This window comes from Parasteatoda tepidariorum, chromosome 7 (genome assembly GCF_043381705.1).
Source record: "Parasteatoda tepidariorum isolate YZ-2023 chromosome 7, CAS_Ptep_4.0, whole genome shotgun sequence".
Classification (NCBI taxonomy): domain Eukaryota; kingdom Metazoa; phylum Arthropoda; class Arachnida; order Araneae; family Theridiidae; genus Parasteatoda; species Parasteatoda tepidariorum.
In genome coordinates, this window is record NC_092210.1 from 55,658,012 (window position 1) to 55,678,039 (window position 20,028).

Below are 20,028 nucleotides of genomic sequence, written 5' to 3' on the forward strand. Positions count from 1 at the left end.
ATACATTCGATAGAGCCGAGATGGCTCAGGGGATAGAGCGTTCCATTTCCAATGAGGCGAACAGGGTTCGAATCCCAGTCGATGCGAATTCCGCTTCCGGCTTGCACCGACCACAGTGCTGACGTGAAATATCCTCAGTGGCAGACGGATCACGGGTAAGAGTCTCTTCGCCGTCAGGCTAACAGTGGGAGGTTCTCGTGGTCTTCCTCTCCATGTAACTAAAATGCGGGTTAGTTCCATCAAAAAGTCCTCCACGAAGGCAAACTTCTACCAATGCCTGATCCAGGAGTTCACTTGTCTTCTGGATCGGGTTCAAAATTGCAAGGCTACGGAGTTGAACAATAGTAGTCGTATACCCAAAATTTGTGTCTTGTGTTCAACGACGGTTGACTTTTTCCGTGTTAAACTGTTGGGTGGTGGGTTAACCGAGTCATTAAAATTTTCATTGCAATGTAATTTTTTAAATCGTCAAAACTAAATGAAATTTCGTGTATAGTTACTTTACTATCGGTTTATTTTTAGCAATCAATTAAGAATCTTATGTATGGAAATTAGAAGGGGACAGTAACATTTTAAATGCATCACTGCCGGGCATTTATCCTTAAGAATCGTAACACTGACAATTGCACTCAGCCTTCAAAATCCTCAATGTATGATGGGCACTTATTAAAAAGTATCTAATACCAGTTAATCAAGCATCATGAATAGCGATTTTTCAGGGCTCTCTTAAAAATTTATTTCGATTTTCAGTTCATGGTTTCATATGGTTTTATTTCAACTAATGTTTTCAACTAATGGTCATGGCTTTATTTCAACTATCTTTGAAATAAAACCATATTTAAAAATTAATTAAGCATTGTTGGAGTCATTAATAGTTTGATGATTTTTTTTAAGTTTTCCTTTTCTCCATCAATTTTACTTTCTAGGGCATCACTTTTTTCTATTTCGCTTGATTCTGATTTATGTGTTTTTATCGGAAAAAAAAGAAGAAAAAAAAACAGTTAATAATCCCCTTTTTTTGAAGATTTGCAAACTTAAACAAAATGTTCCTCAATTCGACTTGCAGGATTATGAACTTTTGCTCAGAGATGCCCCTCTGAAAATAATCTTAAAATTCTCTTAAGAAAATATCATTTTCTTAAGAAATTATTCAAAAGTTTGCAGAATTTCTTAAGATTTAACGCTATCTTTAAAATATCTTAAGAAATTTTGCAGATATTTCATAGCCATTTTGAATATCTTGAAGGTGAATTAAGTTTGCATTAAGAAAATCTTACGACAGTCTCCTTAGTTAATGTCACCTCAAAACATCTTAAGATTTTTTAGAATATCTTAAGAATTTTTGCAGACATTTTATAGCCATTTTGAATATCTTGAAGGTGAACTAAGTTTGTCTTTAAAAAAATCTTACAACAGTTTCTGAGTTAATGTCACCTTAAAACATCTTAAGATTTCTTTAGAATATCTTAAGAATTTTTGCAGACATTTTGAATTATCTTTAAGGTGAATTAAATTTGAACGAAGATTTCTTAATATTTTTTTCAGTTGAGACAAAATTTGTCTTGTGATATTTTCAATAATGATCAAATCTTAGAAGGGAGACCAGTTAAGTGTGACTCGCCAATTTTGAAATAAACTAGTGGGATGTATGCCTTATGAGGAATAATTTTAGGGGGCAACATTCGTTTCGGCCCATAGAAGGTCCAATGACAGCTAAAAAATAATTCAATATATAGAAAAATCGGTATTTTATTACTTCAATGCAGACTATTAGTTAGTGTAATTTTAGTGTAACATTTTAGCAAGCAGCATTATTAAAAATTATTACCTTTTCACACACAATTCGTTCATAATTTCAATTGGCTGTTTTGCTAACTACAAGTGTTCTGTGATTGGGCTATCGTTTCACTCTCTTCTTATATTATATAAAGATATTGCTTTACAATGTTAACCCATTGATATAAGAACGTAAACTAGTGCAAACCGGTTTCAGTCGCACTCTATAGCTATAGAGTTTCCAACTTACATGAAGGCCACTATTAAAAACACGGGCCGCAACTTTAATCAAAATTTTACGTAGGACTCCTATACATGCTTGTAGGAACATTAAATATTACTGTCAGATTGTACAAAACAAAAGTATTGTATTACAAATTAAAATAAGAAGTAGATTTTCGAAAATATTTAATTGCATATTAAAAAATTGAGGCTATAATAACTTTAATGTGCACCCATGTATTAAACAATTAATGTGCAATAGATATCTAATTGTCAAGACATAAAACTTTAAAAAGGTTGGTATTAAACTTATATAGTCGCACGCAAAATGATCAATGACAAAATTGAGGTTTGCCTGCTGCAACCACCAGAGAATAGATATTTACTTTTTAAATTTAAAATTTACAAATGTGTGTGTCACTATTTTAGTCCAAAATGAGTGGTTTCAAAAAGTTAAATCGGAGAATTTCTTCGAGAAAATTTCTGATACACACACGCTAAATTATATTCACAAAATACAAAAAAAATGAAATAAAAAAGAGCAACATAAACAATTATTTTTTTTATTTGAGCAAATATTTTCTTGGATGCAAAACCTGAGAAATAAATTTTTTGCACTGTTAGTACGTTAAATTTCACAGAAACGAAGAAATTAGATTTTTATTAACGAGAAAAGTATTTCAAACTCATATAGATTTTTTACGAAAATTGTCCGTAAAAAAATGACAACTAATATATTTTAGTTCGCGGGCCACAAAAAAAAGGCTTCGCGGGCCACTGCTATAGAGTATCACCTGATAATTAAGATTTTACGTAGAATCTTAGAGTTGCTCCTAATAATATGTCCTGGAACTGTAGTTTAATCTTGTTTCATAGGAGTTCAATTTAACAAAACAAAAATTCTCAATTGATTATACAATTTTCTTTATTGATTATACAATTTTCGTCATTGATTAAACAATTTTTCTTATTGATTAAGCAATTTTCTTTATTGATTATACAATTTTCTTTATTGATTATACAATTTTCTTCATTGATTAAACAATTTTCCTTATTGATTATACTATTTTCTTTATTGATTATACAATTTTCTTAAAGAAAGACAAAATCTCATTTATTTTGAATTTAGAGAGAGTAATAAAGTCAAATTTCGAAAATACATAATCTTCAAGGAGCGACTATAAGCATTCATTTTTTCCTTCAGTGATGGCCAGAGAATTTTAAAAAAAAAAAAAACACAGATCATCTGGATTTTTAAATGAAATCTAGAAAAGTCAATCGAATGACTGCATACACATGTGATTTCAGGTACTCAGGAGTTGGGGAAAAAAATAATCACATTTTTTCTTTAAGTGTGAAATAGATCTCAATTTTTTTTTTCAATACAACAAAATGAGCTTCAATCAGTCGAATGTCATTCAGTCTGTACAAGAACCTATTAATCATGGTAACTTCATTGCAAAGGAATCGTCATCCAGCATGGACAATTCTAGGATTATTTAAAATTTTATTTGGAAGTGACGTCACATCTCCTATATACTTAGATTATCAGTGATTTCAAAGTTTACATAGCTTCTTCTTAAATGGTAAAAGTGATAACCTTAACTCTCACTCGTTACCCATTGGCAAAAATGGGTAATGGTTTGGATTGGATGGCGTCTGCACACTTTTTAACCGTGTTCAAGAGTCATAGTAAACAGTGCGCATGCGTCGTCACTGCATGCGTTGCTATGGGGACTGCTGTTGTTTCACTGGCAGGCATTTTTAATGTATTTACGTAATAATAATTTAAAGAATTTTTTATATTCTTTTTATTATTGACGTATAATGACTGGTGATTTCAATATAAATATATGAATGAAGAAGAAGGAAAAGTATTTTGTGACGTCTTGAAACACGTACATAGGCAGGATAGGAAAATCAATCCGACGACCTGTGATGATTTGAAATGTTTAACGGAGTTCATCCAGAATGAGAAAAAGCATTTGACCAATGAGTGATCGTAATAAGCCGATCACAACTTCCTCATATAAACCAGAAGTCCTATGATTGTGAACTTACCAATCAAAAGCTCATTTTCTTGCATCAAATAAATAAATAAATTGAGATTTATTCCCCAATATGGATGGTTGACTGAATATAAGACAGTAACAAGCTTCCTAAAACCGGAAGTAGTTTACGATGTATCCCTCCGCTTATGGTATGATTACGAGGCGATAAGCAAACAGGCGTACTACTTTTCATAATGTTCCGTGTGTTTAAATGGACGCGTCATTTTACCATTAGTAAAAGTTTTTTTGTCATTTATAAATTCTAACAGGTTTTGATCCTCAAACACGTTTAGCAAAATGAATATCACAACATAAATAAGGTTTGAGCATTATCCCTTATTTGGCTCCGTTCATCATTTTTTATTTGCTTTTGCATCTCGTTAGGCATAGCATAGTTTTCCGAATGTTGTTTGTTCCCTTGAAATTTATATTGAAGGATATTGCAACCCAGAAAGCTCACCTTGTGTTCGGAATTTTCCTTTTAGTGTCACGAAAATGTTTCTACTAAAAACCTTTTTTTCAACAATAGTGCACTTTCAAACCTTTCCTCCTAAAAGGTTTAAAAGCTCTCCTAAAAAGTATTGTCACTTAAGGTCCATAATGACGTTTTAACTGACGTCACTCTATAAGATCCAATGGCCATTAAAATTTCATGACAAGGTAGATTTTAGCTGAACATACAAGAAACCTTATAATGACCTAGATCTAAGGTTATTTTCACCTTCAGAGTATCTTTATTCAAGGATTTTTACAAGCTTGAAAACCCTGAGTCAACCTCTATTTATACAGAAGGTTGTTTTCCAGGGTTTGGGATGAGGGTAATGTGCGTAGAATAGAGTCACAGATCTCGTTTTAAGGTTTATACGTAAACCACATAACAATCCTTTTTCAGGTTTACATTAAAAGATTTCTGCTGAGTTAAAATAAACCTTATTTTGCTATATCTGGATATGTTGTTTGTTTCGTTAAAATTTAAATTGAAAGAACACGTTATAGCACTACAAGTATAATAATATTGGATCTTTTCAAGCTCAAACGTAAAAATCAATTGGAAGTAGTCATCTGCAAGTCTTACCCCAAATATCTTTAAACTGTTCTACCGTAAAGTGTTCGACTTCACTTGCGGGCTACCGAAGCGGGGGTGCCTCTGCAGAGGAACAAAATGGCATGTCTTCGGATCATCCTCAGGGATGTTTCTCAGACAGTCACCCATTGTGCAGCTCTAGCGCGACGTAAATGAACTACAGCTTGCGTCGAATTTTAACCAGTAGCGCCATCTGTGTTCAGCTTTACTCGGTCAACCATCCATATTTTAAAAAATACATGTCACGTGTCCTGCAGGATTTTTCAGAAGCATTGCCACCTGTTGACCAACCAGGGTGGCTGGAGTGAGTCCGCCTGATGATGAGGATCCACCAATGAAGTGGTCAAGCAGTGCTGTTGTCCTCCACCCCATTCTGTGCAGCGGGAATCCATCATGCGATGATTCTGTGGTGAAAACTCTCCCATTGGCTGCAGATCATCCCATTGCTGATGCTGCTGTTCTTGTTGCTGTTGAGCACAAGAGGAATAGTTTGCAGGATTCCAACACGGGGTGTTCAGGGGCATTCCTTCGAACCCTAAAGAAGAAGATTCATTCATAAGCACAATATTGCTAAAAAACAAATTTCGAGTGTGGCATAAGTCAAATTATTGGTCATAGATGGCGCCACTGAAAAACAAGAAACGCACACTCTGCCTTAAATTTGCTTGGTTTCACCAAGCAGGATTGCCCGAGTGGCAAGTGGCATTAGAAACAACAACAACAGAAATTTCGAAAGTGGAATAACGTTTGGTCACTATCGGTTCAAGGGGAATGTGTCAACCCTTTAATGGGACATTTATTTCCAGTAAAATTAAATTAAAAGTATTTTTGGAATTGATATAAGAACAGTAATTCAGATAAGAAGAAAAACTCATTTAGCTAAGCAAAAATTAATCTAAATTTTCAAGTATATTTACCACCTGTTAGGAACTTATTGATTTTTTTTTGTTGTTATTTATAAAATATATTTTAGAAGTGCTACAAACTTCAGAGGGAGTTACGTATTTTATAACTTTTATACGTTTCCTTAAACTAACAAATGGCTACCACTTCAAGAAAGCTGAAGTTCTTAACAAATGGATTTAAAGTGGTAAAAAAGTTCAAATTGGTGGTAAGTATACGGCCTTAGAAAGGGCTTAGTGCAACAGCCGTGGGGTCTCAAGAGATTCACAATGAGGTGAGCCGCTGGCATGGCTCTTTGATAAGAATTCCGCACCCGGTCCGCACCGACCACAGTGCTAGACGCGTCATGGGTTAGACTCCCCTTTCCATCGGGCTAACCCAGAGAGATGTTCGTAGTTTTCCTCTTCATGTAACGCAAGTGTGGGTTAGTTCCCTCTAAAAGTCCTCCACGAACACAATCTTTCTTTCGATAATTGATCTAAGAGTTCCCTTGTCTTCTGAATTGGGTTTAAAATGACAAAGCTACGGAGTTGAGCATTGCTAGGCGTAATTGGGTTGTCAAAATGGGGTCAGCTGTTCAACAACGGTTATAAAATTAAATGACTTAGTGCAGACTATATTTTAATTTCAGATACATAAGCGTTTTTTCTCTGAATGAACATGCCTTTTTTTCCAACGGATATTGCTTTCAGACTCCTAAGGTATGGGGGTAGCCGCAATTTGGAATCGAACAGTTTACTTAGGACAGCGATCCAAAGTTACGAATTTATTAATGTTAATTTTACTTTTTGCCTATATCTCCAGTACTTCCAAATATTTTTGCATACCATTATAAAATTCGTTTATCCAAAAGTCGAACATCAAAAAAATTCGAAATAAAAAATAATATTTTTAAAAACCACGTTTTTGTAGTGGAGAATAATAATTAAAAAGTAAAAACTTGAAAAACGAAAAACGTAGGGCGCATGAAATACATAACAGTAATGTTATATTAGTGTGTGAATGTGTGCTCATGAGAATATGTGTATGCATATCTGTAATTGTATATGCATGTGGAAGTGTATGTGGAATATGCTTGTGTATATGCATGCGTATGTGTATGTGAATGTGCATGTGTAGGAGTAAGAAAATGTGTATATGTATGTGCATATGTACTGTTATGTATTTCATGCGCCCCACGCTTTTCGTTTTTCAAATTTTTATTTTTTAATTATTATTTTCCACTACAAAAGCGTGGTTTCTAAAAATATTTTTTATTTCGATTTTTTTTTTGTACTCACTTCCAAAATCTCAATTTTTTCACTCACTGTACACAAAACTTTTCAACTGACATGTGACACTCATTTGAAATAATCGAATCGACAACAAAATATTGATTTTTCTTTAATTTTACTTTATATGTCTTTTTATCTCTTCATTTTCATTCATTGCCATCCAATTCTGAACTATGTGCCGAATTTGAAATCTGTAACTAGTCGTAAAGTTAGTTTAAAATCGATTACAAAATTCCACCCGAACAGACATACACGAAGGCAAGTTGATATAAACGTGGTAAAAAAGAAAAAACAACAACATATATTTAAAATGTGCCGATTTTGTTTTAATTTTACATTTTGCTATTTAAATAGAATTCTTTAAAATGATGTAAAAATTTGCATACCCGCAACTGAAATTTTTTTGACTATTATTAAATAAAACAATAAAAAATAATAAATAATGATTAAAAAAAATTATTTTTACAAAAAATTATATTTGGATAAAACAAATGTTATAATTGTGTGTTAAAATGTGTTCCACTAGTAGTAAAAGTACAGTGAAATACGCAGAAAGTGTTAAGGCTCCAACACATCCTTATTTTCCAGATTGTGGCCCTATATCTTGGCTTTAAAATCGGCCTGAAAAAATTTATGTTTATTCAGCGAAAGTATATCTTTGTGTCGTAACTGTCGATATCGTCTGCTTTCATTCATTAATCCCCCCCCCCGAAGAAATCACCCCCTAAATCATTATGTACATGAAAATTTGATATTTAGAACAAAGAAATAACCGAAATTATTTCTTTTTAGTAACTGGATATTCGAAAAGAAATGTTTTAAAAAATTTAATTGCAGAAATGTTATATTGAATCGTTACGACAGTTGAATTCACTACTTTTTTTTAAAATCAATTTTTCCCAAAATCCCACCTCTGCATTATTGTTTATGTAAGTTAATTTGCTTTTTTTTGTAATCATTCAAATGTATAACATCAATGAAGAGAAGGAAAAAAGCAGACATTGCAAACTTTCTCAGAAAAAAATGCAGTTAAAATGAAAAATTATTTCACATATATTATTTTAATAATTATTAAAATAATAATCACAATGTTCCAGACCAACTCCACCTACCTTCGAAAGCATTACATCGAATCCAGATGATAACATTAGAGTGAATAAACGGAATGCAATTTCATTTCACCTTAAATACTTTTCATTTTGTCTGCTGGTCTTTATTTTATTTCATAACCATCGCTGAACAGCTGACCCAATTTTGGATTGACGACTACTAATGTTCAACTCCGTAGCCATGTAATATTGAACCCAATACAGAAGACAAGGGAACTCCTGGATCAAGTATTGGTAGAAGTTTGCCTTTGTGGAGGACTTTTTTGATGGAACTAACCCGCATTTACGTTACATGAAGAGAAAGACCACGAAAACTTCCCTCGGTTAACTTGACGGCAAAGGGACCCATGATCCGTCTACCACTGAGGATATTTTACGTCAGCATTGTGATCGGTGCGAGCCGGATGCGGATTCGTATCGATCATCGTTGAGATTCGAACCCGATTCACCTAGATGGAAGGCGAACACTCTATTCCCTGAGCCATCCATCGCTGATATCAGCGAGTTTTTGTACAAAACGATTGTTGTAGTTCATTTACGTCACACTAGAGCTGCACAATGGGCTATTGGCGACGGTCTGGGAAACATCCCTCAGGATGATCCGAAGACATGCCATCACAATTTTGATCCTCTGCAGAGGGGGTGGTAGCCCGACGACCTGCACGCGAAGTCGAGCCCTTTACGGTAGAAGAGTTTAACGAGGACCCATACCGCACACACTCGGCCCCTACACAGACTGATCCAAGTGATCACGCACCCGCACACTGACCGCAGCCAGTGATGCTTGACGTCGGTGATCTGCTGGGAACCGTGTCTTAACGATCAGTTCACTGCGGGACTTTGAACAAAACGAAAATACGGGAATATTTTAATTATATTAATGAAGAATTTATGAATGAAGAATTTGCTAATGCTTATAATGAAGGCCGGGATAGCCTGTTCGGTGCAGGGCTCTGGGCCTATGTCCAAGAGTTCGTGTGTTTAANTCGCGTTGGATCCCGCATAATCTGACAAACGCTCAAAAAAAGACTCGTGTCGATTGGTGCAAGGAAATGTTGGAAAAATACGTTCAAGGTACATCAAAGCCTGTGTATAACATCTACACAGGTGACGAATCATGGATCTACGCCTATGAGCCGGAAACAAAACAGCAGTCAACTGTATGGGTCTTCCAAGACGAGTCAAAATCAACAAAAGTTGTTCGAGGAAGAAGCACATCGAAACAAATGATTTCCTGTTTCTTCGGCATTAACGGTCATGTGGCAACAGTGGCGTTAGAGCAACGCAGGACGGTCAATTCTGAATGGTACACGACCATTTGTTTGCCAGAAGTCATCGGAGAAATTCGAAGAAAGCAGAAGAACAGGCGAATCATTCTTCATCATGACAATGTGAGCTCTCACACATCGACTCAAACAAAGGCATTTCTGACGGAGCGAAAGATCGAACTGATGGGTCATCCGCCGTACAGCCCTGATTTGGCACCCAATGACTTCTTCTTATTCCCACACATCAAAAATAAATTAAGTGGACAACGATTTTCGATCCCCGAAAAAGCGGTTGATGCATTCATTACCTCAATCGGACTGGTAAAAGTGCTTTAAAAATTAGTTTAAACGCTCGCAAAAGTGTATTGATCATCATGGAGAATATTTTGAAAAACAATAAAACCAATTTCGATCCAACATATTTGTTTTTTCATTATTAGGCCAGAAATATAAATAGCAACCCTGAACTATTCCCAATAACGCATTTCTGTATTATTGTTTATCTAATTTTATTTGCCTTTTTTTTTTTTTTTTTTTTTTTTTTTTTTTTTTTTTTTTTTTTTNTTTTTTTTTTTTTTTTTTGTAATTATTCAAATATATAACATCAATGAAGAAAAGGAAAAAAACAGACAATGCAAATTTTCTCAGAAAAAAATGCAGTTAAAATTAAAATTTATTTGAAAGCACTCTTCCCAATGTTCCCACCAGCCTTCGAAAACATAACATCGAATCCAGAAATTGCATTCCGCTTATTCGAGTAAATAAACGGAATGCAATTTCATTTCATACTAAATACTTTTTATTTTGTCTGCAGGTCTTTATTTTATTTTATAACCGTCGTTGAACAGCTGACCCAATTTTGGACTGACGGCTACTCATATTCAACTCTTGTAATATTGAATCCAATCTAGAAGACAAGGGAACTCCAGGATTGGTAGAAGTTTGCCTTTGTGGAGGACTTTTTTGATGGAACTAACCGCATTTGCGTTACATGAAGAAGAAGATCATGAGAACTTCCCTCGGTTAACTTAACGGCAAAGGGACACACAGCATTGTGGTCGGTGCGAGCTGGATGCGGATTCGTATCGATCACCGTTGAGATTCGAACCCGATTCACCTCGCTGGAAGGCGAACGCTTCTATTCCCTGAGCCATCCATCACTGAGATCAGCGATTTTTTGTACAAAACGATTGTTTTAGTTCATTTGCGTCACACTAGAGCTGCACAATGGGCTATTGGCGACTGTCAGGGAAACATCCCTGAGGATGATCCGAAGACAAGCCATCACAATTTTGATCCTCTGTAGAGGGGATGGCACCCCCGCTTCGGTAGCCCAACGACCAGCACGCGAAATCGAGCACTTTACGGTTTAACGAGGACCCATACCGTACTCCCTCGGCCCCTACACAGACTGATCCAAGTGATCACACACCCGCACACTGACCGTAGCCAGTGATGCTTGACGTCGGTGATCTGCTGGGAACCGTGTCTTAACGATCAGTTCACTGCGGGACTTTGAACAAAACGAAAATACGGGAATATTTTAATTATATTAATGAAGAATTTATGAATGAAGAATTTGCTAATGCTTATAATGAAGGCCGGGATAGCCTGTTCGGTGCAGGGCTCTGGGCGTATGTTCAAGAGTTCGTGTGTTTAATCCCCACCGGCCGAAGACTCCCCGTGTAGTAAATGGTGACTGATGCACGTTAAATCTGTCCACTCGCAAAGTCCTCCATGCTCATAGCAAATCAATACCTTGGGGGGTACTGATACAGGAGTTCCCTTGTCTTCTGGATTGGGTTCAAAATGACAAGGCTATGGAGTTGAACATTAGTAGTCGTAAACCCAAAAATTGGGTCGGCTGTTCAACGACGGATGAAAAATATTAAAATGCTTTTAATGACTCAACTAATATTAATACAGGTATTAAAAAGTCTTTTTTTTTCTTTGCCCGTAGACAAAATATGCAATGCATGGATAAAATTTGTAAGTTGAATTTTCAAATGAGGAAAAAATTGCCCTATTCATAGAATGAAATAAAGATTGCAACTTAAAATTATGATTGAGGCACACTTTTTATACTTTTAGCAAGTAATATAAAATAAAAAGTCAATTCCTACTTAGATCAGCAAAGAAAAATGTTATTTTAGTTGCTTTTTTTAAAAATAATTACAACTTTTTCCTCCTCTATAAAACTAAAATTAATGAATTAAATTTAATGAATGAAATAATATTTGAAACAAACTGTATTAACATTATTTACTACAAGTTTGAAAAAAAAATGTATTTGATATTGAGTGGATGAATAAAAAAAGTGTTTTTATGAACAACGATATACATAGGGAGAGAGTGTGAACTCTCATGGTAGGAATTCAATACTAAGTCCTCATAAAATCACTTATATTTCAAGCTACATTATTAGTAGGGGAAAGTGGGGTCAATTGTAACATTTTTTACTTAACTATTTTTAACTAACAAAAAATCCAGTATATTATTAGTATTAATTGACAGACGAGTAAAGTAGACTATCCTCTACTGGAAAAAATAAATACCTTATTTTAAATGTTATTATATTAGTTATTAACAATTTTTGACAGTCGAGCACTTGTTACAATTGTTCCCACTTACAGGGTCAATTGTAACAGTTCATAAATTCAACTAAAACATAGTTAATTATACATAGTATCATAGTTGTGATATATATTTTTTATTGATCAAAATAGTAGTGATATTTTAGGAGTTAATACAATAATGAGCAGAGACCTAAAGGGTTAAACTTTTAACTTTAAGGGGTTACAAATTTTAATTTATGCTGTGAAAGGTGGCAAATAAAATAATGCACATGCAACATAATATAAATGACATAGGAAACTATTGGTGGTTTGTAAACATTAGATTATTTATTTTCAGCTGTTACAATCGTCCCTTTACTTATTGTTACAATCGTCCCCAAGACGCCATTTCAGCTTCATTTGTTAAAAACAATGCTAGTTAATTAACAAAACTTATTTTTTTTATTGAAATGTTAATTAAGGAGTCCACTTACATATTCGGTTAATAATTTTTATTTGTTTAAACAAAATTACTTTGCTATAATATAATATTCTAATACCAAAAAAAGTACTTGCGTATCGTGAAAATGTCTTTTGTGATGTAACTCTTTCAAAAGAACATAAAAATGGTTGCCAGCAGGGGTGTACATGTAGATTTATTAACTACACCTTGTGCGCCACCTAGGAACCAAATCTAGAACCCGACACTCGATAATTTTGCTCTGTTACAATCGTACCTTGTTACAATTGACCCCACTCTCCCCTACTGATGATAAGCTTATTATCTTTTATCCTGCTCTAATTTTTTTTTAAATCATTATTTAGAGTTTCGTTTGTCAATAATGTAAATAGGTTTCACATCCCTACGTACATAAACCGTTATCTTTTTTTTATATTTCTTTCCATACAGTTTTGTCATTTATTAATGTCTGTCATTCGAAATTAAAACTATGAAGGAAAAAAAAATTGGAAGGAAATATAAGTTCCGAAAAATTATTTCTAATATTTTATTTTAAAAGACAATAAATTAGATTTTTCCAGTTTTTAAAAAAATTATAATTCGATTTCTAAGTAATGACATACCTTCTCTGGATACTACCACACAAGGTTGTAATCTCCACTTTTTACGCATATTAAAAATCGCGAGTTTAAAAATGAACGGTGTCCGCAAAAGTGCTCCAAAATAGGTGATTAGACGGGGAAAGCTCCGTAACGCTGGTTCGAAATTTCGGTTGGACTACATTTCGCGATTAAACATTTTATTCGAGTTTCTATCAGCTGTTTTTTTTAATTTTTAATTTATACAAAGTGATATTTAAAAGAAAATTTAATCATTATCATTACAATTATTTTGTAATGAATGACCCTTGAAAACGGAGCCTTCACAAAATATTTTAACTTAAAAACGGACCCTTCACGAAATAATTATCTTCGTTATTGTTTTGCTAATTGAATAAATCCTTCCCAGTGGGAAAAAAAAGAAAGACCGATGTAAACGAATTAAGTTTTGTCTTCGGCGGACGCTTCTTCCTTTATTCGTCCGAAATGAATATTCTGCTGCAGCAGTATAGGCTAAATACCAAACATTTGAATGTTGCATCTCTAATTTAGTAGCAGCAATTGCTGTTTAATTTTTAAAACTAACTTTTTTTAAATTATAATTTTACTGTGTTGAGCATAATCTTGTATGTCCTCACAATTTAAAAACTCCTTGAAAAAGCTTTTTTGCAATAACCGGACACTATTTGCACACATTCACAAAAGCAGGACCCTGGTTGAAAGAATGTGACTTAACGTTTATTTTATATTCACAAATTACGAGTCATTTTTTCACAATTTTACAAAAATGGATCTTTCACAAAATGTATGGACAGACCCGTGGTTAGGGCGAGCCTTAATGTCTCAATCCTAAATTTTATTCTATAGAAATGCTATACTTTACATAAACCTAACTTTCTTCATTATAGAAATCAACCATCGAAAACATTGAGATCAGTGATTCCCAAAGTGGTCTATGTCGACCCCCAGGGATCGACGACAACCTGCAAGGGGTCCATGTCAAGTGAAAAAAAATTGGGGGTCCATGAAATCGAAATAAAGGGTCAACGATAGTGGATCTCATATGAGCAGGTCGTGACTTTTAATTTTGGCATTTCATGAATGGAATATGCATTGATAGTACCTATTTACTTACATTATACTACCTTATAATATAAAGACATATATCTATCTACATTCTACATAATTTATAAAAATAGCTACGAAGTAAACATTTTATTAAAATTTAAGTTATTAGGATTATTTTCTTATATATGAAGCTGAATTATTATAAATTAGCGGTTGCCTGCAGCTCTGCCAGCGTACGTTTTTATTTTCTCTGCGTTGTGAGGTTTTATTTTGTAACAAACAAATATTTTTCCGCGGTAAATTGTAGCCTAACCTATGTCAACTCTTAAGCTAGCTGGACTTCCAATTTTATCTGCGCACAAGATCACGGAGATTTGTTGTATAATTTTTACGTGAAAACGTAATAAACAGACCGACACTACACTAGTACGGTTTTGTATACAAACCTATTTCCGCAATTATAATATTAGTACCGAAGTACGGGGCTTATAGCGGAATTATTTTATTCCATTTGCGTATTAATTAAAATGGTTTGAATTTATTTAATAAATATATGAAATAACATGTCTTTTTTTCTCACTGCAGTTAGAAATCTTTCAAAATGAGTAGCACTATACCAGCTTTAAAAAAAATTGAAGTTGATGAATTTACAAAAAATCAATATCTTTCCAAAACGGAAAAACATGGCAAGGGGGTCTGCTGGACAAAAAGTTCAGGAACCACTGATTTATATTAAGCTTCCAATGAATCAGGACTGGAGGCTTTTACATTCAATAATTATAGCCATACAACAATCAGTTTCATAACTGTAATTAACAGTGTCTATGGCCGGGATAGCCTAATGGGTGGGGCACTGAGCCCATGTCCAAGAGTTCGTGGGTTCGAATCCCGCCTGACGAAGACTCCCGAATGTAGTAAATGATGCACGTTGAATCTCGCAAAGCCCTCTCTGTTTCCATGACAAATCAATACCTCTAGGGGGTTCAGGAGTTTCCTTGTCTTCTGGATAGGGTTCAGAATGGCTAGTTTACGTAGTTCAACGTGAGTAGTCGTAGGCCCTAATACTGGGGCAGCGCTGTTCAATGACGGATATTAAGTATAAAATAAAATGAACAGTGCCTCGATTTCGTTGACCTAACGAATCCCCATAAATTTAAAAAAAAAAAACATTTTAAACGGTTAAACGATATTTTTCTTGCTTAAAATGTTTCCATATTCAGGTCAAAATATATAAAATAATGCAATATACATTCCAAGTTCATTAAAGTTAGTCCATAAATGTTAAAATAACAAGAAAACGAAAAAACATTTTCCTCAATTTTAATGAAGAAAAAAATATTATTCAGAAGTTATATTTTACACTTAGAGAAAGCACGTTTTCTGATTCACTTAATCTAAAATTGCGTTAAAATTTTCTGATTTTTCTGGCAGAGTTTCTAGAAAGAGAAATATCCTTAAAAAAAAATTTCAACGATGCTCTTAAATGCCCCAAAATTAAAAAAGAAAAATGTCATCAAAATTCGGTCCTATATAACGAACCGAAGGGGTCGCGGAAAAACAGCTGACTTTCTCCGTATCTACGTCTGCCGCCTCTACGTCGAACTCCTTTGAATCAACCGTTATTGAGTCCTCGTAACGTATGATCAGTGCGCACATTAGCTATTTATTATTCTATTTTTTTGTTCTTTTGATAGTATATATTTTGATAGTATATATTTTGATAGTAATATTTTGATAGTCGTCGAATTTATATCTCATTTAACCAATTGATACACGGATGTAAGCAAGTGCAAACCGGTTTCAATCTTAACTCACCGGTTCAACTGGCCCAAATTGGTTATAACCGGTTCAACTGGCAAGTGTAAACCGGTTCCAGTCACGTAAAAACAATAAAGCGATAATAATAAAGATTTTACATAGAGTTCGTCTAATAATTTCGATACGGACTGTATAGCGTTTGATAATTTTTAGAACTTCTACGGGATATTCCATGCGACTTTAGATATATATAAATTATTTAAAACTACACGTTTGTCAGTTTTTAGATTTGCAGTTGAAACAGATTCAGATGATGCTAAGAAATTCTTGCGACGTTCATTGCACGAAGATCAAAATCCCTTAGGAAAATTGTCCATAGGTTTACCCTAAAAAAATGCCTTAGGATATTCCTATGGGGTTTTGCCTAAGGTAAAACTTTTGCCATATACGTACGGCAAAATCTTACCATAGTCAAAACCCCATAGGAATATCCTACGGTATTTATTTATACGGCTAATTTTTACCATAAAGCTAAGATGCGCTATCACTTATGAAGAAATTTTTCCATAGCCTATGGTACACCTTTGCCATACAGCTATGGCAATATTTCTCCATCGGTACTTCACCATAGAGTTATACATCAAAAAATTATTACCATTTGATTACAAGAATCTTTTACGCATAAATGTCATATAGATCTCTATGGTTACCATAGTTTATACTACACCCCACGAAACCCTAAATCAGACGATGAATATGGTACATTACATCATTGCATGCTTAACGCATTGTATTCCTTACATCAAATTAAAATATATTCGGGATAAAGAAAAATAACTGGATCTTTGCATTTTCTTTAAACTATCGAAATTGAATTTTATGTTTAGGTTTATAAATATTAGATTAAGTTTATTGGCATACCTTGCACTAAAATTTTAAAAAAATATATCAACATAAAATGATCGCATAAAAGTACGAATACTATTATGAAGCGAGTGTTTGGATTTCAAGGATTTATTTTGAAAAGTTTTCGGAAATTACTTTAATAATGTACGTGTATGTTTTCATTTCGAGGTGATTTTATAATGTATGTTTTAAATGTCGATGCGTGTGCAACAAAATTTACGGAAGACCATTTAAAATTGAAATTAATTTATAAACATTTTACCGTTTGTTTAAAAAGATTGAATGATTGTAAACTATGATGGTGTGTTGCCCGCATATTGAATGAATTTTAGATTTTCTTTTATTCTAATAGCAGAAAAATCCGAATTCTAAAACCGAATTCACTATTGTTATACCCATATTGGTAAAACCTTCTATCATTTTAACAGAGAAAACCGAATTCTGAAACCGAATTCACTATTCTAATACCCATATTGGTAAAACCTTCTATCATTTTAACAGAAAAAACTGAATTCCAAAACCGAATTCACTATTCTAATACCCATATTGGTTAAATCTTCTATCATTTTAAAAGAGAAAACGGAATTCACTATTCTAATACCCATATTGGTAAAATCTTCTATCATTTTAACAGAGAAAACCGAATTCACTATTCTAATAACCATATTGGTTAAATCTTCTATCATTTTAAAAGAGAAAACGGAATTATTTATTCTAATAATCATATTGGTAATATCTTCTATCATTTTAACAGAGAAAATCGAATTCTAAAACCGAATTCACTATTCTAATAACCATATTGGTAAAACCTACTATCATTTCAACAGAGAAAACCGAATTCACTATTCTAATAACCATATTGGTAAAATCTTCTATCGTTTTAACAGAGAAAACCAAATTCACTATTCTAATACCCATATCGGTAAACTCTTCTATAATTTTAATAGAGAAAATCGAATTCTAAAACCGAATTCACTATTCTAATAACCATATTGGTAAAACCTACTATCATTTCAACAGAGAAAACCGAATTCACTATTCTAATAACCATATTGGTAAAATCTTCTATCATTTTAACAGAGAAAACCGAATTCACTAATGTAATACCCATATTGGTAAAACCTACTATCATTTCAACAGAGAAAACCGAATTCACTATTTTAATAACCATATTGGTAAAATCTTCTATCATTTTAACAGAAAAAAAATATTATATTTGGCGACATATATTTTCCGAACTCAAAGACCCGAAAGTGTGCCTTCCTTTATCCATGATTGAAATTATTTTTGGAATTGCTGTCCCAAATTCGATTATTATAAGCAATGCTCACAAAATCTAACAATTTTTAAAGAAAAAAAGATAGAATCATAGATATCAGTATTTTTTATCAATTAAGTACTAATAAATTTAATACACGTCAAGTACAAATAAATTGTACTGAATTTTCAGTTGTTTATCTCTGCTGAGTTGTAGTCAAAAGACAACTAATATATCAAAAAATGAGTAAAATAAAATTGATGAATTTACTTGAATTGTTTCGAGCGAATAATTTAATCGATAAACATCTTCGAATTATTTTTGTGTAAGAAAGATTGAATGATTTTTTTGAACTTTTCAATTTTTGCAAAACTAGTAAAAGTATGTAAGCCACCATTTAGGCAAATAATGTGCGATTCCTAATAATTTTTTTCCCACTTTGAATCGAATATCATTCAACACGAGTCAAAAAGACTAATCATTTAAAAATGACAAGGAATTAGCATAAAAATTACTATTTTTGTCTTTTATTTATTAGATCAACTTATGCACTGTTATATTCATAAAAATCTTTAACCGCTACTAATCTTACAGTCTCGTACTAGTCTCATTCGATTTTAGAGTAAAGCCTATAGTCTGTCTGTGGTAAGAACTCCCCCCGCCACAAAGTCTGACGCCGTCTGCTGCTATGGAAACAAGAATAGCGCATTTCAGGGAAGGTAGCTCCTCTTCACTCTGGGGCAAACCCAGTAGATAGAAGAAAAAGATTTCCTTTCTGTTCCGAGTCAAAACCTGTCTTAAACACTGATCACACACCCCTACTTGAAATAGTTATACCTCGTCATAGTCACCGACACGGGTCCAGACGAATGGCTAAGGGAGTTCTTACTTTAGACAAACTACAGATAGCCATAGTTAAGAATCCAACGTTGCTTAAAGGTGTTCCATTTTCTAACTTACTATGGATGATGTTTTCAATATAAATGTAAACAACAACAATCTCGACCTGCTCTGCTTCCGGTTACATAGTACACAGCTGCTTACTATTGCTTAATCAGCGAAGCGATATTTTTAAAACGATAATTTTGTTTCATAAGATATAAGAAAACGATCATCTGTATTTCGTAAGATATTAATATCATTGTGGTGAGTTTGAAGTGAAAATTTTAAATTTAGTTATTTAGAGATGTGTTGTTAAAAAAGGAGACATGGTTGTTAGATTCGAAAAGAACTTTACAGGGCAAGTTTTGATTTGACCTCGTTTTACTTGCTGTTTGCTCTTGGTGTAATCCGTGCATCGTCATACGTTAGTGTTGGCATGTTATTCGATATTGAGTTCATTTTACAAAAAATATCATTTAGGTTTAAATTTCGAAGTTGGTATGTTGTTAACAGGGTAAGAAGTGTTGAATAACGATTCTTTTTTCAAATGACAATTCTTACATGACAAATCTTCAAATGATGATTCTTCTTTTAACGTTAATGTATACCTATTTCTTCTACAGCAGGTCAAATCGGCTCCCCTAATTTTTTGAGTTATATATATATATATATATATATATATATATATATATACAGGGTTATTCATAATTCCCTCCGGGGTTTCGAATCGTTATAGTAAAAAAACAGAAGACGAATATGAAAAAAAAGAAACATATGAAATTATTCCGAAACTATTCAAGTTTTACTTACATACATTACAGGTGTTCTATGTGTGAACCCTTACGAATAAAGGAA

At 33.4% G+C, this 20,028-nt stretch overlaps 1 protein-coding gene and 1 long non-coding RNA gene across 2 annotated transcripts in view; one reads left to right on the forward strand and one right to left on the reverse strand.

The window, feature by feature from the left end:
* The window catches only part of LOC107447076 (uncharacterized), a 48,572-nt gene that overhangs the window by 14,893 nt on the left and 13,651 nt on the right, over positions 1-20,028 (forward strand). The window lies entirely within an intron of this gene.
* The window catches only part of LOC107447075 (forkhead box protein F1-like), a 30,582-nt gene continuing 13,513 nt past the window's right edge, over positions 2,960-20,028 (reverse strand). The window contains exon 3 of the mRNA XM_016061887.3: positions 2,960-5,668. Within this exon, the coding sequence (XP_015917373.1) occupies positions 5,397-5,668 (272 nt within the window). The 3' untranslated portion in view covers positions 2,960-5,396. The remainder of the gene's footprint in view (positions 5,669-20,028) is intronic.